The sequence below is a fragment of the Rhipicephalus microplus genome, chromosome 10, assembly GCF_043290135.1.
Source record: "Rhipicephalus microplus isolate Deutch F79 chromosome 10, USDA_Rmic, whole genome shotgun sequence".
NCBI classification, from domain to species: domain Eukaryota; kingdom Metazoa; phylum Arthropoda; class Arachnida; order Ixodida; family Ixodidae; genus Rhipicephalus; species Rhipicephalus microplus.
The window spans coordinates 100,434,530-100,459,976 of NC_134709.1; the positions used below are offsets into that span (position 1 = coordinate 100,434,530).

General features: G+C 44.0%; 1 protein-coding gene across 6 annotated transcripts in view; it reads left to right on the top strand.

The window, feature by feature from the left end:
• LOC119181314 (uncharacterized) overlaps positions 1–25,447 on the top strand; it is a 119,947-nt gene that overhangs the window by 88,771 nt on the left and 5,729 nt on the right. For all 6 annotated transcript variants that reach the window (XM_075875952.1, XM_075875953.1, XM_075875954.1 and 3 more), the window contains 8 exons: positions 333–548; positions 2,342–2,437; positions 7,310–7,430; positions 9,062–9,170; positions 12,259–12,352; positions 13,458–13,562; positions 16,054–16,168; positions 18,850–19,062. In XM_075875952.1, the coding sequence (XP_075732067.1) occupies positions 333–548; positions 2,342–2,437; positions 7,310–7,430; positions 9,062–9,170; positions 12,259–12,352; positions 13,458–13,562; positions 16,054–16,168; positions 18,850–19,062 (1,069 nt within the window). The remainder of the gene's footprint in view (positions 1–332; positions 549–2,341; positions 2,438–7,309; positions 7,431–9,061; positions 9,171–12,258; positions 12,353–13,457; positions 13,563–16,053; positions 16,169–18,849; positions 19,063–25,447) is intronic.

The following is a 25,447-nucleotide window of genomic DNA, read 5'->3' on the forward strand; positions in this document are numbered from 1 at the left end:
ACAGTTTTTATGCCAATTTCAAATCTGTAATTGGTTTTTAATAGCTGTGCTGAATTGAAAGATGATGAGGTTAAATATAGCTTACTTCTTACATGGCTTTCTTGCAATTCCAACCTGCTAAAACTAAAATGTTAGTGCATGGCCCGACTGTCCAGATGGTGCTGTAGGGGGGCACGAAACGATTAGGTGCACCTAAAAAAAAAAAAAAAACACTGGGAGACCCCAGGCGGCCAGACTAGTTCGTATTTTTCCACAACAGCATTGCTTGTAATATTGTCCCAGTTTGGGCACACAAGACTCTGGAAGTTTCATTAAATTCGTTTTCCAACCAGATCACAGTGCTGCCATCGTCAGTGCGTGAGCTTAGCCACCTGGAGGAGTTCTACCTGTACGGCAACAAGTTGGCCACGTTGCCCGACGAGCTGGGCAGCCTGGTCCACTTGGAGACGCTGGCGCTCTCCGAGAACTCTCTCACCACGCTGCCGGACACGCTCGCCAACCTGAAGCAGCTGCGCGTGCTCGACGTCAGACACAACAAGCTCAACGAGGTACAGCAAAAGCTTGTTAACTTGAATTTCGTGGAGCGAGAAGAAATAACAGAATCAACGGAATGCCGAATTATCGGAGGCATTAAAAAACCAGTGAACAAATGTCGGTTCAGTTAGTACACTTGGATTTTCTTGATAAATACGTAAATCCTCTACTTCTTTTGTGTGATAGCAGTGCAAAAGACGCAATTTTTGACATCTGGCAGTCAAACTGAAACTAAGCTGGTCAGTGCTGGATTCGCATGTGGTCAGAACCGTGGTCATTAGCTTATGAAGGTAGCGATGCAGACAGTGTCACATCATTCGGGTTGTCCTTGGGCACCATTTTCACTCGTGAGCATCATTTCATGCTCGGTGCACTCCAGGAATTGTATGAATTAACTGGCATTGCGGTCGATTGTGATCGAACTAACAAAAGTTTGATGCCACTAAACAATGCTTACAGCGACCGGGACAGGGAACATGCTTGAAGAATCTGATTTTCCTAATTAATGAGTGTCAAATAAATGAGGTTTTACTGTACCTTCAAAGGCTGTACACACAGACAAAAGAAAGAAGTCAGGACAAAATTAATTCCAACTAACCACTCAAAAGGTGGACAGAAGCAGAAAAGACGGTGCGCATGAAAACTTATCTGCACATGCCCTGGCGAGAGGCAACACCTATCAATCCCTGAAATATTGCCCTTTCCTAACAACCGAAAGGGTGATTTTCCACCTGCTTGTATTGATTTCTATTTGGTTCGCAGTTAGTACACTGCAGTTGAAACACAACTAGCGTTCCCCCATGCTTTCTATGGCTCTGCTCTGTTCACTTGGTTGTCTGTAACACGTAAATGAGTGCCCCAGAAAAAACTCCCTTTCTTTTGTTCATTTCTAAAAGTAGTTTCATCAAGCACTGAAACTATAATATACTTGGGAACTACTATGAGCTTGCGCATATTCTGAAAACCAAATTAAATTAGCTGAAATTAAGTAGATACTTTAAACAAGCAAGCAGAGCTCCAAACATCAGCACATTGTTCAGGCCGTAAGATGCAGAATAGTTTATAGACAAGATTGCGTTCAAGACCTAACTCCTTGCCTTCAAACATCAGTTCCCTTTAGAAGCTCTCTCTAAAAATAATTCATGTTTTTTTTTGTGAAAAAAAAAATGCTAAAGAACTGCATTTTTCCCCACTTGTAATATGCCTTTGCATCTATGCCACATTTGTAGGCCTGGGCAAGTGTGTATTGGAGTGCTTCAAGTATTTGAAGAAGTATTAAAGTACTCAAATTTGCTCCAGTACAAATTTCAGGTTTCTAAATCTTGGAAGTTCTTGAAATGAATGAAAATGCCCAATTTCCAGCTTGTAAGCTGCTTGGAAAGGTGGTTTCACTGCAGTTTGCGAGTGCTGTGCTGTGAAACTGTACCATTTAGGCCAAATTTGCACTGTCGCACAGCCACACATCATCGTTGGGTGTGCAAGTTACCTGTGTGTCGATGAATTTGATATTTGTGCATTTGTGGGCTTACATATTCCGATTGTGGCATATTTCAAGATAATGTGCTTTACTACCTACAATTTTTGGCGTAGTGAAGTTCAACTCGTGTAACAATTTGAATTTACTTCAAAGATAATTATACAATACACTTTGCTTCAAACCAATTAAAAGGCTATTTGTACAATCCTACCTGTAACACAGTTGAGCATTTCAAAGTGCAGGTTGTGTAGAGTTTGCAGCTGATGATACTGCTTCCTATGCACCAGCCGGGCCTGTTTTGATGGACATTACCACATTTGGCATTTGCAGATCCCCGAAGTTGTGTACAAGTTGACATCGTTGACAACATTGTTCCTGCGCTTCAACAGGATACGAGAAGTCAGCGAGAACATAGCCAATTTAACGGTAAGCACTGACAGCAGTTTTCTTTCTCTTTCTTCGTTTTGCTTTTTTTCATCTTTTTTTTTTCTTTTTAACATTTCAACGCCTAGCATTGTGAAAACTGCAGCTATTGTAGTTAGACCTGGCACAAAGGCCCTTGCTACTAGCATCATGAAGTTTATCAAAGTGTGCAACATTTAAATGCTGTAAGATATAGAGGCTTTCAAACCTTCAAGTTGTGTTTTGTCCTGAAAGTGTTTCCTCTCAAAAACATTGTGCTATGGAACACCTCTAATACTATGTTCTTCATTTGGACCTTAAAAAAAAAAACCCATGGCAAAGTTCAAGTCATGAAGAAGAGCTGTTTTAAGGGCCAATCAACAGGCTCCGAAACGTGCAGGAAAAGCTCATGCACTTTTTCTGCGCATTACCAGCCTCCTTCCACGCCCAGTGACGTCAACTAGGCGATCGGTAAAGTGACGCAGCACACAGCTTGTCGATTGGTCTAAACCAGGTCTCAAGAAAGAGTAATGAAGTCAACGTCGCTGATCACCGAGTTGACGTCACTGCGCATGGAAGGAGGATGGTCACACGCAGGAAAAGTGCGCAAGCTTTTCTTGCACGTTTCGAAGCCTGTTGACTGGCCCTTTAAATAGTGAGAAAATAGCCACAGTTAAGCCACATAGGAGAAGCAATCAATGGAGCACCAACAAATTGGAATGTCATGCACAGAAAAGCAAGCAGATCGACATGTGCAGCGGGCTGCTAAAGCACAAAGTGACAGCTGTCACAGCTCCACTCTTGGTGTGTGAGCAGCACACTCCTTTCGCAAAGGCAGCTGCTAGAGCGAGCAGAGTGACCATCGTGTGCTCTGTAACTGCAACGGCAACTTTGCAATGAAAGCTTAAGATGTGCAACCCCCCCTCCCCTCCTCCGATAATTCCACAGCAGCTCCATTGGCTTCCATTTTCACAGCAGTTGTAAACGGCTCCGCATATTTGTGTTGTTTCTCATTTCTGTTTATGCGCACTCGCACGAAGTTCGTATGTACTCAAGAATACTTACCAAGCTCACAAGGGGGTTCTCGTCGAGTTAGGTATGCTCAGCAGCTTGTAACTCCGTATCAATGCATTCGTACCAACATGCCCACCTCTAAGCCTCTTTGGATGTCCTTAATTGAATCCTTTTATGTGTACTTAATTCTAAACCTAAGAATGAGCATGCATTGCTAAGAGTAAATCGAGTTATCCTTTGAAGTGTGCATACCAGCATTCGCTACAAAGTTACTTTTCATTATGTGAAGGCACATTGCCGTTAATAATTGAAGCCGTTAACATGTTTGTAAGCACTGCAACGATTTTCCATGTTGTGTCTTGCACAGATAGTCTTGGATCCTGTTGGCCATTTTCGTTATATTTAATTCCTGTGTCACATGGTTGTGATGACAAATAAAGCACCAGCATCTGGTGCATCTAACCCCGCAACAACGAACGTTGCTTCAATGAAATTTCCGCTGCAACAAAAAATTTACGGTTGTTCCCCGTCAGCAGTCCCTAGGAGTCAATGCAAAAATATTGTTGCCACAACGAACACTTTTCCTTCTGCCGTCCCGCTTCAACGAAATTTCACGATGCGATTTTAGGCTCAGATATTTATTGCTTTACAGTAAACTTAATCTCCAACATTTTGATGCATTTTCAGAACCTGGAAATACGTCAACGAAGTCTAAAACACACGTTGGCACTACCAGAAACCGCCGCTGTTTAGCAAGCATGGGCGCGGCTATTGCTCAACAGCGATGGCAATAAGACTGCCCTGCTTTTGCCACTGGCTTGCTTTTGAGCCGCAGACGATCCGAAGCTGAAGCTCAGTCCCTCAGTTCACGGTTTCCCTTGCGCAGCTGCTGGGGGCAATCACGGAATGATGCCTTTTTCGATTCCAATGTTTATCATTTTACTTGCGTTTGGCTAGTGTGGTACAAAATCAGGGCGGCTGTTCGTCTGCATTATCAAGAAAATCAGCTAGCTGCGAGTAATGGACGATAAGAATGGCATAGAAAAAGGGAAAAGTCACTGCTCCATGATGTTGTGACTCCATCTCGGCGTTGTCAGATACACTTTGATGGCGGACAGTGGCTGGTGTTAACGTGTCAATATAACTGTTATGTACGTTCACAAAAGCAATTTTAGGCGTTGTTTCAGCGTGCTTTTCACCATGGCCTCACTACGCATGGGTGAGAATCACATCGTGAGCGACATTTTTTTTTTTTTAATTTTGAGAATAAACATTACTTTGTTTTCAGCTATATTTTTTCGATTTCACTACAACGAAATTTTCGCTTCAGCGAAACAGCGAAATATTTTCCGCGCCCTGTGAGTTTCGTTGTACCGGGGTTCGACTGTAAAGCTTTAGTTGGCCAAACTTGTGCCCAGAGAAAGTATGTCACTCGAAGTACAATGATATAGGTGCACACTGTCGTCAGTTGTCAAATAATCTGCTCAGCCCTAAGGCTCATTGGAAGTTATACATGTGGCATCGAAGACTCTGGGCTTATTGTTGGCAGCCGAGTTAGTTCCAGAACAAATTTTACAGTTTGTGTGCGTTCAAGCTTATTGCAATGATTTTAAACAATCAGAAATGATACACACTCTGTTACGGTGCACGCAAACAGTGGTTACATTGCAACAGGTTCACCTGCTCGCATGAAAAAAAAAAAAACAAGAAAAAAAAGCGTGTGTGGTGTAAAGCTCACCGACATTTCTATCTTCAAATCTCTGCAAACCGAAGTGAGGTACGAGTTAGCCAGCCTTTACTGACTGCGACTGTATGTGGCTTTGATTATGCTGTGGCCATAATCTGTTGAAGTTTGACAGGGTCATATGGTCATGCGGTGGCAACACCGGAGAAACTGTCTAAGTGATTTAGCTGCCTAAATGATTTTAACTCTCGCAGGGCAAATCTGGGGCCAGCAAAATTAGCAATCCATCAATGAAGCGAGACCTCATTTCACAACCGTCATACCACTCATCGCGCATTGATCATCAGCATAAGGTTGCCATTCCGTTTTGCCGCACCAAATTCTTTTCAGCAGCCTTCTTACCGAAAACAGCCGCCGATTGGAACCACCTTCCCTCTTCCGTTGTATCAATAACAGACCCTTTGTTATTCAAGACTGCAATTTCTCAGCAATGCTTGTAACTATACGCAGTTTCCATTATCTATCTTTGTCTTGTATGTGCTTGAATTCTTATACATTTTTAGTTGACTTCTGTTGCCTTCCTGATTTGCGCATCTGATACTTGTTTCTTTATTTTGTCTTTTTTTCTTGTGTGTTATATATGTTGTACCCACCCCCTCTGTAATGCCCTACGGGCCCTGAGGGTATTCTAATAAATAAATAAATAAATAAATAAATAAATAAACCCTCAGGCACCGCGGTAGTGGGGAGCACAGTCTTCCCGCTATCAAAGATATTGCCTGTGGGTGAAACGCAGTCGCTGTTTGGTTATATGCTAGTCATCATATGTTCCAACGCAATCACTGGTGCTTGCGGGAATTCCAAAAAAAATGCCTGTTAGCTTGCATTCAGCGTACTACAGGTTGACATTGATATGAAAAATTATTGCTTTTAGTTCAGTAACCAGAGCGTAGTCTTGCCATTAAGACAGTGCCACGAATATGCATATAAAACAAATTTTTGTTCACTATAACCAAGCTTATTTTGGGAACAAAGCACAAAAAATTTATCAAGGGCTCGTTTTCTTTGCTATGTGCAACCTAGGGAAACCACTTTAGCTCAGTTGGTGGAGCATTGGACGCATTACCCGAAGGTTGCAAGCTCGGTGTCTACCAGGGGCTAAAATCCACTTTAATTTCTTTACACTCACATCATGTTTGCTACATTACAGCGAGCCCTCCTAGTGTCAAATTTTTCCGAAAAAAACTTTTGGCTGATGGTCAAATGACTTTATTGCGGTTTTTTAATGCACGAGATGTGTACTCAGGCAAAAAATTATTTTACAAAATTCAGAAACAATATTTTGATGGCAGCGTCACTCAGCATTGCTTAATGTTCAATAGTATTTCAGTGCGTGGTATTGCTTGAAACATGGGTCTTTGCAACAGTGTCTTATAGCTGTCTGTTCTTCTCTTGCATTGGCAAGTTGTATTGGCGCACACACATAACATCTTTGCACACGGCTGCCTTGGGCATAGCAAGCTCGGTAATTATTAAGTGGAATGAGAATACCTCGTGTGTGTCAGTGATAAACGAGCTAAGAGCAGTGCAAACAAAGGTGGAAATCAACTTCCACTGCCGCTGCTAGGAAGGTGCCGGTCAAGCTTCGCGTACCTCCTTTGCCATCGCGTGGGCGGCACCGAAACCATGAAAAGGCACCGCCTATTACCGCTGACCGTGCAATGTGCTGCCGCTAGAAATCAGTTCTATTTATCTTCACACAAAGGTAGCACAACCATTTCCAGTGTTTTTATAAGCTATAGGAGGTGGCAGTATGTCTGACTGAACATGCATAGTCATTACAATGCGAATTTCAAGCGGAGGTTCGAAAACGTACCTGCATGGCTAAGACACTGCGAGACAGAATGGCCATCGTATGGCAGAAATGCTTCCAAGTGTCAAGCTAACAAATAATGACCCAGTGCTTGCCTTGGGTTTATCATCTGTAGGTCTCACTAGGCTGTCTGTTTGTCTCGTTAGGTCGAACATGACTTCATTACAGTCAAAATTGACTGTATCTGAACATTTGAAAATCTTTGAATGCACAAGCTGCACAACATTCGCCAGTGGTGGGAAAATGGCCACGGAGAGATTGTGAACAAGAAGCCTCACTGCCTTTACATTGCTGTGCTGTGGGCCAATTGTTTTCCTGTGCGCAGAATTTGACGATGCTGAGCCTGCGGGAGAACAAGATCCGGGAGCTTCCAGCGGGCATAGGCAAGCTGACACAGCTGGTCACCTTCGACGCTTCCAACAACCACCTCAAGCACCTGCCTGCGGGTGAGGGGGCTGCGTCGAATGACACCAAATTTTCGATCATGATATGTGTTGTATACTTAAACAAGCAGGCAAAGTTTCAGTGCATTTTTTCACTTACAGTAGGTTATTTTTGGCACACTTGCGAGTTATGACGCAAACAAGCTGCTTGCTGTGTGAGTGTCTGCATTCCGGCAAATGATCTCGTTCCGTGATCAGCTGAGCATGCAGTTGAGCTCGGCTTTCCTCAGCTTGGCATTGGAATTGAACGGTTTGCATTGGCTGAAGTTTTGATGCTTAGAGACGACAAATTTTCCCCTTGCAGCACAAGGTGCCATGTATGCCGTGGCTGGCAATGTGCAAGATTTGTAGCCAGCGACTTCTAGAGCTCATTTTGCGCTGAGATATTCTTTTGCATTCATTTCTCATATATGCATAGGCACAGTAAACTCTGTACTCCTATTTTACCATAAAAATAGTAAATTGTCAGGTGCACGAGCATACAGTTTGACATGCCTATTTAAGTACAGAGAAAGGGAAACTTCTTTTAATGATACGGTCTACGCTCATTATAACAGAACCACATACAGCAGACTTTCAGATACAACAGACCATTATTCAGCCCAACTTGGACCTGCGCATTAAAATAATAGACCGAGGTTTGCTTTTGATGGACCGCAATACAAGAGACTATTGTCTGCAGTCGATAAAATAAGTGGCATTTTTTGTCATCATTATTTTATTTTATTTTATTCAAAATCAGACGCATAAAGCATTCTTTTGCTGTGTTGACGTGGACTGGCAGCAGGCGGGACCATGCTGCTCTCTGTGCAATAAAACGTGGTAATCTTGAATTGCTGGCTTCCAGCCAAGCCCACCTGAAAGCACTTTGGTCACGAGTGTTGCAGCTGGCTGAAATGCAGCACAAAGCGATTGCATCATCGTTCAAGGGTGCTCCCTATTTCTTTATCACAGATTTTTGTTTGAGCTACATGTAAATAATAAGTTGAGGTTGTGTTTTGCATTGGATGTTCATCACTCATTGCATCAACATTGTGGGGCATCATAGTCAAAGTTTTGAAAGTAAGATATTTCGGTGCTCCAAGCAAGTCAGTTTCACTCTCAAATTGTATAAATTTTTATATTTCAAAAAAAAAAATATTTTAAGAGGATTTGACAACTGTTCAGTTTACATGATAATTTACTATTTGTGGGTTTGATATGTGTTGGTTTGACGTTATACGTACTGGTAGAAAACACTTGCACAACCATTTATGCAACATATATTTTATTACAACTTGCACCGAATTTTTATCTTGCTGTTTGTCCCAGCAGTTGTATCTAACCTTTGATATACCTCCTGTGGGCCTGCAGTATTTTGTGGGTGGATGAAGTAACTCATCCTTCATGCTGTAGTGTTCTGAACATGATTATTCCAAACAGTGCAGAAACAGGATGCAGAAAAAAACCACACAACACAGGCGATGACTTCCGACAGGGATTTATCTGTGTGTCTGTCTGCAAATCCTTGTTGGAAGTCGGCTTCGGTGTTGTGTGGTCGCTTCTGCGTCCCGTATCTGCACTGTTTGGAACAAGGGTATGTATCGACAAGGCCGCCTAAACAGGATGTTGATGTTCTGAATGATCTTGTGCAGAGATTGGGAACTGCGTGCAGCTGTCGACGCTCGATGTCCAGCACAATGAGCTTGTGGACCTGCCCGACACAATAGGCAACCTTATGGTGCTTTCCCGGTTCGGCATCAGGTCAGTCTCTCTCTCCTCCCTGCTTGCTTACTGCCACCCATTCACTACTATCATAACATTCACTCCATTATCATTTCACTGCAGTGTACTGGCATCAGGTCAGTCTCTCTCTCCTCCCTGCTTGCTTACTGCCACCCATTCACTACTATCATAACATTCACTCCATTATCATTTCACTGCAGTGTACTGTCGGCTTAAGAAGTTTAGAGGGGATCTTACTATTGTGGCGAACAGTTAAACAAGACAGAAGAGAGAAGAATGACACAGTGCTTACTTTTGACATTTGATTAATTTCTGAAATTATCGCACCAATGAAAAGGCTGGAAAGCAGCTCACACAGGTCCTTTTGTGGACAATAAGATGTGCAAGGACTTACCAACACATGTACATCTCGGGTTCCATATTATTTACAGTGGGTTCTAAATAACTTGACCATTTGCAAGGAGGGTGCAAAAGTGGCATGGCGCTTGCTCCCCTCAGGCCACACCAGCCCACCCTACCCCAGCTACACCAGTTTTGTACCCCTATCGCAACAGCTACAATGCAGCACGGCATTGCATTCCCCAAGACAAAATCATGCCAACACTCATGTCTGAACACATGTCATCGCCATTGTGTTAAGAGACCACTAGGTCTGCAATAACCTGACATCAGCATTTTGTGGCTTTATTCGGTCTAAATGCTGTTAGCACGTTTTTAGAAGCTAAAAATCCGCATTCAAGACTCCCTGGTGGAGCGGTGGGAATATTGGGCTTTTTCTTTATGCCTCAGAGTCCTTAAACATCTGGCGCCTACTGGTATGTATCGCGTTAAGTATTCATGCAAGAATGCCTGCAAACCTTAAGCCATGTTTTCATAAAACATGTATTCAGTAGATTCTAATGAAAAGGAACATGAAGGAAACAGGGAAATTCCGATTAATAGGAGTTCTGTTTACTGAGAATGAACAGGGGTGCAGAATTGAAGCATGAGACAAATCATATTATTATGTTTTTTCAGGAAGCACTTTCATTTCACGTGATTTTTATTTACCAAGAGTGTACAGTACGCTGTAGTGACAGTGCATTGACAGTGCATTGACAGCCCTGACAGTGCCCACTGTTCCATATTTGCTCTGCTGAATATGATGCTTACAAATACTGCTTGAAGTTAGTACACAGAGAGGCCATTCCTATGGTATGAAGTTTCACCGATAGATACAAACAGAATACTATTCACTAGTTAAATAATTATCATACTAATTGTGTTTTAATAGAAGTAACATTTAGCTTATATTTTGCTTCAAATGTAGTCTCCATGGCCCAGGTAAAAAAGAATGAGAAAGACATGAATGCATTCTGGATTTTTTTTTTTTTTTTTGTGAGTTGGGGGAAGGGAAACCAAAGCGTGTGTGGATGTTACAGAAAACACTTGTAGCATAGTCAAATTTGTAAAGAAGTATTTCATTGGTAGCTTCATTATTCAAATCATTACAGTGAGGCTGGGCTTAACTGTGTAAGGAATGTCACGGCCACAAAACTCATGCAATAGTGAACCACACCTAGCATTCAAAGCCAATTTAGGCACTGTTCATACATTAGCATCACATTTTCATTGTTAAATTTGTTAGCTACCGCAGGAGGAGCTTCATTATGCCTGTAATAGATGAAAGCATTTTTAGATTTAGACTGCCTGATAAAATGACTTCATTAAACAGGAAGAAAGTACTGCAGTTCTCATTGCAGCTAAGGTCACAAAATGAAAATAATTCATTACACAGAGCTTTTATTTAAATGTAGGTTTGTCGCATTAAAAGTCTGACTTGAGCAAAAAGACTGATGAGAAGGCATTAACACCTTGCCTGTAGACCAACTAGCTTGTCTACGGACTAATGTAATCGGTGTCTACCCATAGGACTAGAGCCAGTCAGAGTCTCGGGGAGATGTCAAGGAGAGGAGCCCAGAGCTGTACAGTAACTTTTATTTACATTATTTATAGGTAGCCTGTTACTACATGATGAAAGCAACATCGTGGAATCTCTCGATGGAAGCATGATGGGAGCTTCTGGGAGCTCGTCGGGAACGTCTTGGCAACTCGCGTTTTATCCCCTGGTCTTTCCAGAATTCTGTGCAAGAAAGAACAATGCAGGCCAGTACAGTCCAATGCAATTGCCATTTCCTCCTCGGCCCCCAAAAGGGGGAGGTGAAACGTGGCCTCCTTCCCAACCCAGGAAAGGGAAAGAGGCACGCCCAGTTCGTCCGATGGCGAGGGAGAAAACACTGCACACCAAGCACGACAGGGCACAGCACGAAGACGTTGAGTCCTACTTGGAAACCAACTCTGTAGTCCATTGCAGTGCTGTGTATGCGGCACAGGCTAGGCCGCAGTTTTTGGAAACGGTGGCATGCCAGCACCACGCAGAACGTGGGAAACGCATCTGGAGACAGTTGTCAGACGTTGGGCCCTTTGCCCGGGGCACCTTAACGACAAAGCAAGCGGCCTCGACGGCCAACAGCTCTTCCTGAACCGTCAGTCAGTCAGGGGTGTCTAAAGGGTTTCACGAGGGGTGCCAATGACCCTGAAGAATTTCAAGAACGACTTTCGTGTTGTCGCCACTCTTTGTGCATTTCTGGGAGCGCTGACCCGGAAGAAATCACGGTAGGCTCAGCCGCAATGTCTCGTGCGTCCAAGCGGAGCCAAGCCAGGGAGTCCGATCATAACAGGACTTTTACGTACTTAGGAACATGCAGTTGTGCCTAGGAGGAGCTTTTGTTGAACGATTCAAGCTGTTCTGTTTTCATGAGAACACTAATGAACTATCATTATTGCCGCTGGCAGGAATTTGTTTTACAGGTGCAAAGTGGTGTTGCATCCCCACAGGGGGTAGTGCTGGTGTCACTTATGGGGAATTAAGTGCAGCTTGTGCACCCCACTGCCGAAACCTATGGCTGCCATGTTTTAAAACTGAATCTTTACTTCCATTAGCCCACCAGGTGTTGTGAGTTGCTTGCCTTTGTCGCGCATCCACACCCGAGTAAAAGTGCTGCCATGATATGTGTGTGTGTAACGCTGGAGCCCAATGTGATCACTTGCCTTGGCTGAACTGCAGGTATAATCAGCTGACAGCCGTGCCAAAGTCCCTGAGCAATTGTGTTCTCATCACGGACTTCAACGTCGAGAGCAACTTGGTCTCCCAACTACCCGTCAGTACCGCTCTTTTGTCTTTTTCTTTATTTTTTCTTGGTACACTCAGATATTGTTACACTCAAACCTCGATATAATCAACCCGGATATAGCGAAACATAGGTTATAATGAAGTAAATCAAAAATAGTCTTGCGATAAATATAGCGTTGCCCCGCCTCAGTGGTCTAGCAGCTAAGGTACTCGGCTGCTGACCCACAGATCGAGGAATTGAGTCCCGGCTGCGGCGGCTGCATTTCCGATGGAGCCGAAAATACTGTAGGCCCATGTGCTCAGATTTGGGTGCACGTTAAAGAACCCCAGGTGGTCGAAACAATGTTTCATACCATAAAGATGAAGAAGTTTGCTGGTTTTGTTTTTCTTTTCTTTTCTTTTTTTTTGACAATATGAGATGCGTCGTTTTTCTCACTGAAAAAAAAAAAATGGACTGATCATTTTATGTATGTTGTGTTCCTGAAGGTCATTTTGATGTGCATTTTCTACGCATGACTCGTAAACCATGGATGCTTGTTCAAATCACCCAGGGATGAATGTCTGCATAGCCTAAACAGCTCAGTGTCAAAACTTCCAGTCACCTTCACATGCAAGAGGATCATCACATGACCCTAGCAGAAACGTCACGTCGGACGTCGTTGGTTGAGCAGCACATAGCTGTGAACTCTGGTTCTGAGAGTACTGAGGCTGTCAAAATACTGAGAACTACAAAACAGCATGGTGTAGGTCACTGCTGTCACCACTTGACAATGGCCAGCATTGATAGTGACACTTGGCCAACCAGTGACATTGGCAAAGCGTAATACTTATGCAGCACCAGGCAAAACCGTGCTTTTCACTAGAATTTTACAACTATCGGGTGACGTAAGTGACGTTCATGTTTGGGTCAGTTGACCCTCCCACATGTGACGAAAACCGCAAGTTTTGCTGTCGTGTTGTTTAAGATACGAAAGACACATGTCTGGAATTTATTGTGGCCACTTTTATCAAGGTTTAATTTAGCACTGCTAGCGCTGTTGCCTTTGCTTGATTTAAGTAGAAAAGTAAGTGTCTTCACCAATGAACTCACGTTTCGTTTCTTTTTTCTTTTCTTTTGTATTTGCCTCTTGCAGGAAGGACTTCTAGCGAGCTTCACGAATCTGCACACCCTCACCCTGTCACGAAACAATTTTGCATCGTACCCTTCAGGGGGTCCGGCCCAGTTCACTACAGTCACCGTAAGTTGGGGAGGTTGCTAGCTGTATTGATACCTTTATTTATTATTTTTTTGCATCATTTTTGGTGTCACGTGAAGCCAGACAGGCAAAAAAGCCACACTCACCGTCAGTGCAGCAAGTGGCACTGACCGACGCTCCCATATTTGAATGCACATGTATACCCTATAAAGTGGACGGGGGGCTTACCGCCACTGTATTTCAGTGCTAGAGATTCGGACCCGTTATCTGAAGGTTGAAGGCTTGGTAGGATCCTGTAAGTGGCAAGGCATCCTTTCTTCCACTTTTCTTTCTACTCATTTACATTAGAATTACTTCTAACAACATCACCTGTACTTTTCTTGGAATCATTGTTTGTTACTTCTCCTTAATATTGTGTCTGTGCTGTTACTTCTCCTTAATATTGTGTCTGACAGATAAAAAGCACGCTTAAATTTACACTTTGCTTTGTTGTAGAAGCATATTTACTTTTGAGTAGATTTTTATACAACTTTCACAGTTTACACATATTTATGGGTTGATTTACAATATGCCATGACTATTCTGGTACAGCATGCAATTTTTGCACTGTAGGGCAGTATAAGATCACTTGTAGTGAAGGGCGACGTACTAGTCTCAGAATACCCACACTATGAGCTGTACCACACTGGAACCAAAACACCGTTTCACACCGTGCCTGCTTTTCACTGCTGCCACCTCCCCCGCCCTCCTCTTCTGCCTTTTTTTTTTGTCTCCTCCCGTGCTCTATTCATTCAGTCAGTGTGGCCTCCTCATTCCCAAATTCATCCTTCCTCTCTCCCCGATTGGTGCATTTCTGCATAAAAAACACTCGCTCCCTTGCTTCTCCTACTAATTTTTTGGCAGCCACATTATAGTCTGTCTTTCATATAGGGCAACTGCATAATAAGCAGCATGCGTGCATGAACAGTTGTATGGGAGATTAAACTGGGACTTGGAATAACAATGCATTACAGCCAGTCCTGAACAGTGAGCGGCTATAAACGCTCTGAGCCGTACCAGAATGAAAATTATCCTTGAAGTGCTTCTTCTGAGATCTCACTCTCTCGATGCAAAGCATTCAGCCTGCCCAGAGAATTTATAATTAACTCATGAAGATATATAAAAACCATGTTTTTATCATTACATTAACTTGACGCTTTCTTGGTATGCAATTAAGAGACCATTACAGACTTCCTTTTTTCTTTTATTCCGAAATGTAAACATAAAGAAATTTTTTTCAGTCAAACGAAGCTGAAACAAAAACAAAAAACATTAGATTCTGACACCCTGCGCTTTTCGGAATGGCATTCTCTTAATTTTAGTAGCTGAACGGTTACTTCAAGTTGCTTCGTGTTATCCCTTCATGCAGTCTAGCGTTAGTGCCAAATCTCTTTTCTAGTACCACGCCTAGTACTGTGAGCCACCTTCATCTGGGCATCCCAGTATTGTTTGAAGCCATAGAGTTTTCATACAATAATACCAAGAGCGGAATCAGGTGCTAGTGTCTACGCGGGCTCCTTCGGTGGCACTTGTACCCCCATGGGAATTATGGGAAGTACAGGCTTCGGATCCACTTTGGATGGATTACGTTCTTGAGATTCGCGTCGCTTTTTTTTTTTTTCGAGTGTAAAACAAAGTTATGTGAACTCAAATTTAATTTAAACTTGCTTCAATTATTTGTGTGCAAACTTTATTGCAAAAAGTTTTTGCAACCAGGTGGCTAAAGTGAAACCTGGGCAAATTCAATCATTAAGGTTTGCATTGCTGTGCCATTGCGTTCAGATTTGGCATCAAGATTTAATTAATTATGTTTTACAACACTTCAAAATAAACACGCTTGTTTTTCTTTGAAAAGTATGTATTATCTATTTATGGAAATAACAATACAGTATTAACTGTGAAACACTTATCATTTCCTCTTCTGCGACGCTAGGTGCGTCTGTCCCAGTGGTCTGCCCTCAACACACCTCTGGTTTTGAAGTCGAGTCAGCGAAGCGTGACGGTGCATCTACTTTGTTTCGTCATCGCTTTGCAGTCGATTTAAAACGAGCTTAGGCAAGACGCGCTCGTGAAGAACATGAACTCGAGACAATCTCCTGCCTTGGCATGAGATGCTACATCTCTATGCAGCGGTGAGTGGACGACACTTCGTTTAAACTGTCAAATACGACTTGTAAAGCTCCAGGGTCGCAGCAAATCAGGACATCTAGTGGTCATCAGCCTATTAGAACGACAAAGGCACTGCTTCAGCCTTTTTCACTGCACTCCATTATCTGCCCTGCGCGAAGAACGAAACTGAAACTGTAGAAAAAAGTACGTAGACTGTTCGCTAGCTAACCCTATCCAATCCGAAGCCTGTACTTCCCATAATTCCCATGGGGGTACACGATTGCAGCGCCAGATTCCTCTCTAGTTATTATTGTATGAAACTCTATAGTTTGAAGGAGATGATTTGTGGAATGTGGATTTCTTGTGATCCCCTCTCTGTTTTCAGTCCATCAACATGGAGCACAACCAGATAAATAAGATCCCCTTTGGGATCTTCTCGCGCGCCAAGCACCTGTCCAAGCTCAACATGAAGGAGAACCAGCTCACGTCGCTACCCCTTGGTGAGTCCGAGCTTGACACGTATACAGACGTCTGACCTGGGAGTCATGCTTTTGTGGGCAGTGCGGTGCCATTGGCACGAAGCTATCCTAATTTCTGTATTTTGTATCGCATAGCAGTTGTAAATTACGCGCAGAGTTAGAAATTCGAAGCATTTCTCTGCAAACCTGAAGCACTCTGAGCGTTTCTATCTGCCTATCCTGGCCGCCTTTGTCTGGGCGCTCTCGTTTTCATCTCATTAAACACTGCTACACTTTTTCAAAGAGCCATGGAATGAATTCAGTAAAGGAGCTTATTGCCTCATGTATTCACCAACGCAAAAGTTTTTAAAATCTGTCCAGTACAAGCGAAGTTACGAAGTTTGTCGCACGGTGCAATCACATTCTCTCTTCCCTAGTTCCCTAGTCCCGACGAAAGTGCTGGAAGCTAAACAGGGAGGGATGGCTCTGGGAAACAAAATACGTCACGCGCACTTCTTAACCTCCAGCTTTTTTTCTCTCTCTCTCTCTTTTTCCTTTGCATGCATGAGTTTTCAGCCCGAGCACATGCGCACGCATGGACAAGTCGCTGTCTCCCGTGGCGGCCCGGTAACAACCAAGTGTACAATGCTCAAATCAGCCAATGGCTGATGCAATAGCTGTGACGAGTTATTTTTGAGCTTATTCATTCAAAGGTCGAGAGAAGAGAAAGCAATTTGTAGCTGACTTTTAGAATTGATTATGAATTCCAGACCACATGCTGCGCTAAAATATTTGCCTAACATGTTCTCAGGAGCCTCGACTACCGATTGGCAGCATTTTCTAACCATGCTGAAAAAGTGTTGCAGGGCCCCTTTAATTTGACACATACCAAAGTATGCATGGGAGGGCATTAGTGCATGACCAACGTGATTAGCAGGTCATTACATCAATCGCATGAGGTACTTGATGCATACGTTGTGAGACCCCTTACTTCTTTCACGTGTGGCACATACCAACACGCCCCGCACCATGGAATGCGGGTAGGAGCCACAGGTAATTGACAGTTCGTATAAAACCAGGAAAGCCCATGCGAGAACTTAAGCGATTGCATTATGGAGCTTGTGAGGCAGAAAATGCAAGGCACGCATTGGCACTGTGCTAGGTGACGAAAAAAACTGGAGGAACAAAAAGATGACATCTAGAGCCGGAATCAAACACAGGCATTCTGCATGGCACTCAAGTAGTATTTCACCGCAGAGCTACGCCAGTGCTCATCACGGAATACGAGAAAAACCTTATAATGGCGTCATACCACACCAACATCAACTATATAGATGCCGTGTTCAGTGTCTGCTTTTATAACAATCTAATTAATAAGAATTACATATTATCTCCTATGGTTCGCCAAGCTATGGCCAACCATTGCACATCCTGTGGGTAATCTAGTGAAAACGACTTCTTATGATGTGCACATAATCGCACCATAGAGTGCATCTATAAAACTCTGCTCTAATGTGAGTACAGTAGACTCCCTTTAAAATAAACTTCAAGGGACCTCGATCATTTGTTTGTCTTATTAGGAGTTTGTCTTATCAGAAGTGCCCCCAAAAACCAAATGCTAATATGCCAAGCACACCTAAATATGTTGCTTGAAAACACTGAGTGAAGTATGCTTACAATGGGGAGGGAAGGAACAAGAAAAAAGCATTCATTTGGTTCAGCTTGATAAAAACTATGCTTCCAAGTATTTATACTAATCTAGCGAGCGCTCGATTTCAGGATTTGATAATAAATATGCTCATGAATAAATTTCCACTACATTTTAACAATAAAACTGTAGCACGACCCTTTCTTCACCTACAGGCTAGGGGTGAGGGAGATACCAGCTTTATGCGCTGACTTTTCTTTTCTACTTATTTTGCTTTCTTTATCCACGTCACAATTAGCTTTCGATATGCTTTGAGCTTTGGTGCCAGAAGTTCTCTCTCTCTCTCTCTCCTTTTTTTTTTTTTCATTTTGCTTTCTCAGCTTGCCATCGAGACTATAATGTTCGTTTAGCAGAATCTTCATCGTTGTTGTTCGCTGTGAGAGTTCGTCTGAACAGATGAGTTGTGTTATGTGGTGGTTTGTCTTAAGCAGATTTTTTTTTGCATTGAGTCTATGGGCAACCAAACAAACACTCCCATGTTGTTTGCTTAAGCAAGAATTCGTCTTAACAGAGTTCGTCTTAAAGGGAGTGCACTGTACTGTCATTACATTGGACCATAGGATACCCCTTTTCCATCAATCTAGTCAACGTGCCTAATAAAGCCACAATCAGTCTCATGGCCAGGTGGGTGGAGGGAGTCCTTGGAACCCCCCTCCATGTTGTAACTTCTTCAGATAGGCACTTTCCTGAAAATACTCAGATAGGCGCTTTCCTGAAAATACGTGCCATCCTCATACAGTCAAGACCTTCTGCAAGGGTCTCCACACCTTCTAGAAGGAATCTCTCCGAGCTTGCCCGTTGTATACCCATAACTTCTCGAATAGTACAAAGAAGTCAGTTGAACTCTGAACGCTCAGCTCAAATGAATAAAACAAATGCAGTAGAGGCCATTACTCGCCTACTGCTTGGCATGGCGTTGACTCCCCGAATGACTGTGGTCTGCCAAATTTTGTGAATACGGCGATCATCGCCACTGAAATCTCTGTACTCGTACCAAAATTCGCGATTTGTGCAGACCTGGGCACGTGGACGACCATGGTTGAGCTGAACCTGGGCACGAACCAGCTGAGCAAGATCCCCGACGACATCCAGTACCTGGTGTGCCTGGAAGTGCTCACACTGAGCAACAACCTGCTCCGACGCCTGCCCAGCACCATCGGGAACCTGGCCGCACTGCGTGTGCTCGACCTCGAGGAGAACCGCCTCGACAGCCTGCCCAACGAGATCGGTGAGTTTTGGGCCACGAGAGGGAAATTTGAGGGTGCTATTTTGAAGCTGTCCGTTTAGTGGACCGTTGCCCAGTGGATATTTCATCCGCTGCTGATTGGCCATAGCATGCCTGCCAAGTGCCCTCGATTGTCCGTGTGAGACTCCCAGATTTTAGCTTTTCCTTACGTTTGTACGATTAGGAGGAAAATCTCTTCAATACATAACCTGCGTTGACGTCACTGTGGTCGCTATGTTTAGGTAACAGCTGATTGAGATGCTGCGTGAACTCTTGCGCGACCGCGTGGAGCAAGAAACGGTGGCATCAGGTTAATGCTGGTGCCCCTTCCAATTCGTCGTGTTCACCCTTGATGCGGCTGGCGGACAGAAGGAAGCGGGGATAGCACAAAAGAATGCGAGGGGTAAACGACTCTCTGTCGTCCCTTGCACTGGCACTCTCGAATGCGATACAAGGTCATGGTGGCCGCCATCTTCAGGTACCCAGCGTAGAAAACCCGTCTGTGACATCATGTGCAAGTTATGTATATCATAATTTTGTGCATCATCTCCCCACATCAACAAAAATCCAACCCAATCCAATCCAGGCCTTTTGTGAACCCTTAGCATTTTAATGCAAAAAATAATTTAGGAGAGATTCATGTTAAGGTACCGTGGAATCTCAGTGATACAGAATTGGCTGATACGAATTCATAAAATTTCCCAGCCAAATTTCAATTGGTTCATGAAGCCAAAATTCACATAGTCCAAAGTTTTTTCCTGATTATAGCGTGTGATAAGAGCTTTGGTACCGAAACTGCGAGCAAAGGCCGAGAGCAGCGTGCCGAAAGCTTCAGAAGTATGCATGCGGCCAGTGCATGCACTGTCAGAACCGTGGTTATTGTTTGCCACAATCGCTGCAAACAAAATCGCGGTTGCTCTTGACACGATTTTGTGTGGCGACAATAAAACTAACAGCACTCCGAAAATGCGGGCTCATCCAACGCTCGACCAGCCAAAGTGATACTGTTTTCCGTAAGCACTGCAGACAAAACCGCGGCAGATGCGATCATAGATGGCAACAAACGATGTGATTTTTAAGGCACCTGCGCAGCTAGCGCATGCATGTAAAAACAGAAGCAGCGTATGCCGCAACTGCCGCACACGAAACTGGCCACTGCGATGTGATCGTCGATCTACGAGCTCTGAAAGCACATGGCGAACACAGCAGTAGATTAGAGGCAATAAATACGTAAAGGACACTATAAGCATTTCAGGGTTGCTGTCGATCGTTGCTTATGACTATAGTGGAGCGGACTTTGTTACTTCGTTTTCAGTTGGGCAGAAATGAAGTTTTTACCTGCGCTTCTGCGGCAGCCAGCTGTGCTGTCCATATGGTTCATTCAAGTGCTTACAAGGAAGACATACGCGAGTTCATTTGATGGAAATAAATGTCTTTTGTGCATATCATGGTTCAAAAACCATTTTTGCTAGTTTGTTGATGACATTTTGGGCGATACAAAGATTTTTTCTCCCCCTCCGAGATTTGCATCTTCTACTGCAGCTGGAAAACGCTTCGTTAGATATTTGGTAGGCTTTTTCAAATAGGGAATTTCAGGTTTGAAGTGATTTCAAAGGAAATAGTGATTTCAGTCGAGTAATTTCAAATCGAATTCGAATAGTATATGTCACATGTTATAAAGAAAAATGGGCATATTTATTATGGCCTAACTAACCTGCACAACACCTTTTAAAAATCGAAAGAAGGCCTGTGCAAATTTCATTTTTTTTGTTCAGAGGAAGTGTAAATAACTTTGAACAGTAGCAGGATTTGACTTTCCATAGAAAGCAAACGACAAGCTGTCAAATATGGTACATTTTAAAATTTGCTATACTTAGAGCATATAAGCTGGTATGACAAGCTTTTAAACTTAAAAGATGATTAATCCTTGGGAGGGTAACACAGCTATTTGATTCTAAAGTGGAGCTTCACAGCAGTGCAAAGTTTTTTTGGATAGGTGTCCTGACGATTGAATACCCCCTACTCTGCATGGAAACCACCTTTACAGGGGGTTTCATGCGGGCTAATATACATCATTTCGAATACATATTATATAAAGCCCATATTATACAAATTTTAAAGCAGAAGCTCTATATGGCTAGGAGAAGCGAAAAACCATTCGGCTTTGGTGGTCCGAGCAGTCTCCATTGGCTGTGCCATCAGTTACGTCATTCTCAGCACCGTACTCAAGTATGTGCGCCATTGGCTGCGCTGTGAATGACGTCTATCTCGTTGCAGCCATGGCACTGAGCATGCGAGCATCAATTTCTGTTGAGAGCTCCCGCATGAGAGATCTCACATTCCCTGTGCTGATGCTGCAGTCCGGGCACAAAAACAAGCGCAGGAGGCCGAGTGCCAGCAGCAACTGCGTACCGATGATACAGCTGCCTTCCAAGCCGCGCTAAATAGCAAATGGGAATGCAAGTGCTAGTGGTAGGTGGATCCTGCAAATCACACCGCCAAGTTAGCTCGTGATGTCAAACGCTTACAAAGAGGGCGTGCTGAACAAGCAGCGTTACGGCCACAACAGTGTCAACGTGATAACTGCAGGAGTTTCAGCGGAAGTCTCTCCACTGGCAGTTTGGCTTCGGCTGTGACGTCTTTGTGCGGCATGTGAAATGGACACCATGGTAAACCCTAGCCAAATGTGTGTCTAACCTCATTAAGGAGCACAAACATGTAACCAATAATTGTGAATGGCTTCAGTGCAGCATCATGTTGAACCCACTGCTAAACGCCAGGGCCGCATGTTTCAGCTTTCGCTGGGTAACCATTTGCACAGAGTGCTTAGGCGGTTATATTTTTTCATGGTTCCCTCAGAGTTGTGTCATTGAGATTCCACTTATGATCATTTTTTTTATTTTTTCGCACTTGCATTTGTGCGGAAGTGTTGCTGTTTTGCCAGTTTCATGGCTGCTTTCATAAAATTTTGTCAGTGTCTTTATGCATATCTCCGCCAGCCACAGAACCATTTCTTTCTTTGTGCATTTTATGTTCTTCCTTACAGAACAAAGAATAATGCATCTAATAAACTAATGACTATAGTGAAGTAACCTCAGGTCACCCTCCAACTTCAGTGCAATAATGTTATGTGCCAGTGTAGTGGAATGCGTGCCGTCGTACCATTCTAATTTTAATCGGAGAAAATATAACTTGCAGCAATTCCATTCCTTTCAATCTCTCAGAATGAAAAAACTTAGCCTATCCCCAATGCAGGAATGGCTGAGCAGTTCAATTCTATTCCTGTAATTCCTCAATATAGCAAAGACATCTTGATAGTTTATCGAGTTGAGAATGAACGCGAATCAGGTGCATTAAGAACTGCAAAAGTACACAAAACACGTAACCAAGGTGAAGGGAAAGTAGCTTGCTTGCATATCTCGGCCAGTACAACTGCCCTGCTAATTTTCATAGGGGTAGCTCTCCCGTTACTTATAGTATTAGCATGACCAGCATGTTTGAACAAATGGTGGTGATTTGATATTGTTTTAGCTTATGCGTTAATGCAATACAGATGACATAGATTATTTTTATGCTGAGAAAAGTAGTGCTTAGGAAAACTAAGTAGTTTTGCCATGCACCTGGAGCGGTTGGGAATATGAAGAAAACTAAGATTTTGTTAATGGGAAGCAGAACCATATAGATCTGCCGAGGGAAAAAAAAATTACACCATCCTCCGCCAAAGGGAACCATGTGGGGATGCGAAGCAGCGGGAAGATGGTGAACGGCACCCTCAGAAACTCGTCTTAAGTAAGTACACCACCATTCAAAGCCTCTACCTGACTAACTCTGCAGGAGACCATTGCTTGATGTTGATGACCGCTGCCGTGAACGCTGCCAGTGACCATGGCTATAGCACTGCTAAAGAGCCTGTCCCTCAATGCGCTCCGGCTCACTGAATTGTGGAATGCCGCAAGACCGATTATCAACGGCTACAAACAAAGCAGACGCGCTCTGTCTCAGAAACATGGAACGCATTTCCATGAAGGGTGTAGGAGAGGAGAGAGACAGGGGGGGGGGGGGGGGGTTAAAATAGGACAAAAGTAAAGAAAAGTGAGCCCCGCAACTGTCTGCAGCTAAGTGCAGTAGCTCACGAAGGAATCGGTTAACGAGGGTTTAAAAGAGTGGGAAGTAAAGATTGAAAAAAGAAAAAGGTCGGGACACAGTCGAAGGAGTCGAAGAACGAGGCACCAGTCGGCGAGACCTGTGCTAGCGCATAGGAGATTGCAGACGACACAACCGCTCAGCACGAAATCCAACAAGCGAGTCCCAAGGTGTGGACACCCCACTGCTGAGTAAGCGTTTCGTTGCCTTCGCAAGTAAAAAGGGATGGAGCAAAGGAGAGGAGAGAGGCGGGACGCTCAGTTAGGGTGGTCACACGCCACGCGGGATTGAACTCTGCCATATCTGCTCTGCATCTAAAAAGTAAGGGGGGGGAGGGGGAGGGATTACGCCACTGCTGTAGTTCTGCACGACGAATACCAACGACACGAGTCGCAGTTACGCGAAGAAGAGAGACAAAATTCGAGCAACATTGTGTAATTAGATGTAAGAACAGAATTGTAGTAGGCGCGTTGCTTATAAACGTGACGTGCTTGTTTATCAGGCAGGCCATTTTTTAAAAACTGCATTATTGTTAAAGAAGCAGGAACACCAAATTTCAAACTCGAGATGTGGTGTTCTTTCGATTGCTTGGTGTGCATGAGTTTTTTAGCGAAGTATGAATGGTGTGCGTTACGTAGAAGTTATTCTATTTCTAACTCAAAGAGCATCCAAAGGCGCAATGGCAATCGGACATGACAGTATTTTGACATGTTCTGTAGGCTTCTAGGCCACGCCTCAGGCATCCAGTGACGATGAGCGAGCAGCAATGACGTCAACAGTATAACTGTTTTCATCGCAGTACTTACATGTGGTATCGTCTAGTGGTGATGCCTGACTGGCTGCCAACTTGCTTTATTTTGCTTAGTTCATGCAGCGCATTCGTGTGAATTCTGCGTTCTTGCTGTACTACTTCAGGTGATTTGTTGTGGAGCCACGAGTGCGAATTTGATTATTTTTGAAGCTACGATCATCGCGAGCAATGAACGTGCACGCAGCGTTCGTATGTTTTACCAGCCAGCGTGGCACAAGCTGCATCTCCAACTGCCTCGTCACTGCTCAGTCGGGCGTGGATTTTAGAATCGCTGCTCAGAAGAGGATCAAACCGAAAATGATTTGCCATGCTGCGAATCACAACGATTAGATATTGCTCATTCATTGTTGCTTGTGGACACTGATTACGGCGGCGACGGCAGTGGGGGTGGCAAGACATTCCTCTTCAGGTGCGCAGCGAGCAGACGAAATCTCAACTGAAACTCGCGTCACCACTTCGTGTGGCCACATGATCAGATGTGGCAGGGCGGTGGAAGGTGACAGCTTGACAGTGTTGGCAGCGCTGAAAATTGGCAGGATTTGCACCCGTTTTGAATTGGGTTCGATATTACATATACAGTCGAATTTCATTAATTCGAACACGCTTAATTTGAACTTCCAGTTAATTCGAACTCACGATGAGCTACCGCCAAAGCTATGTGTATTCCAATGGGCGAAAACGCCCGGTAATTCGAACGTGCTAGCACTTGCGACGGCTCATTCGAACGTGCCGCGCTCCGAAAATGCTCTCAGCACCCCACTCAATCCCATGCGGGAACCCACGACACCTCAACGCTGTGCGCGAAGGAAATGAAAAGGAAAAAAAAGGCTGCGGTAGAATGTTTGCACTCTCTCAATTGCCGATCTGCGACACGCGTTTGCCACGTTTCTCGTTTTTTTTGTCTTTGCCACGTAAAGACACTTCTCCTCCCGACGCCGCGCGCGAAAAGAGAGAGGCAAAACAAAAGAAAGCTGTCGCTGGGTTGAATGAATGTGTGGTTGAAGGAAAGGGAAAAGGCACTATAATCTGCAGCCCTTGCCCCTTGCGGGAGCACGGCTCTGCGCCTTGAGGGGGGGGGGGGGGGGGTCACGCGCCGGTACTACGCTTTCCCCTTTCCCGTCCCTGCCATGTAACCCTTCTCGTTTCAACGATACGCTCGAAGGAGCAAAAAAAGAAAAAAAAAATGTTGCCGTGGAGTGTTGGCTTTTTCTCAAATGCCGATCTGCTTCTCTCCGCGTGGCGACGTTCCTCCTTTCTTGTCACGTGTAGCCATGCTGCGGCTGCGTAGCAGAGAGGCTACACCTCACTACACAGTCGTTTTTGTCGTCTTTGGAAAGTGTCGGCACTGGACATTTCCGCGCGCAACTTCTCTTGCCAGCAGAATGCTGAAGCCAAAGTAGAAATGCTTTGCAAGCCCTCTGCAAGGCAAACATG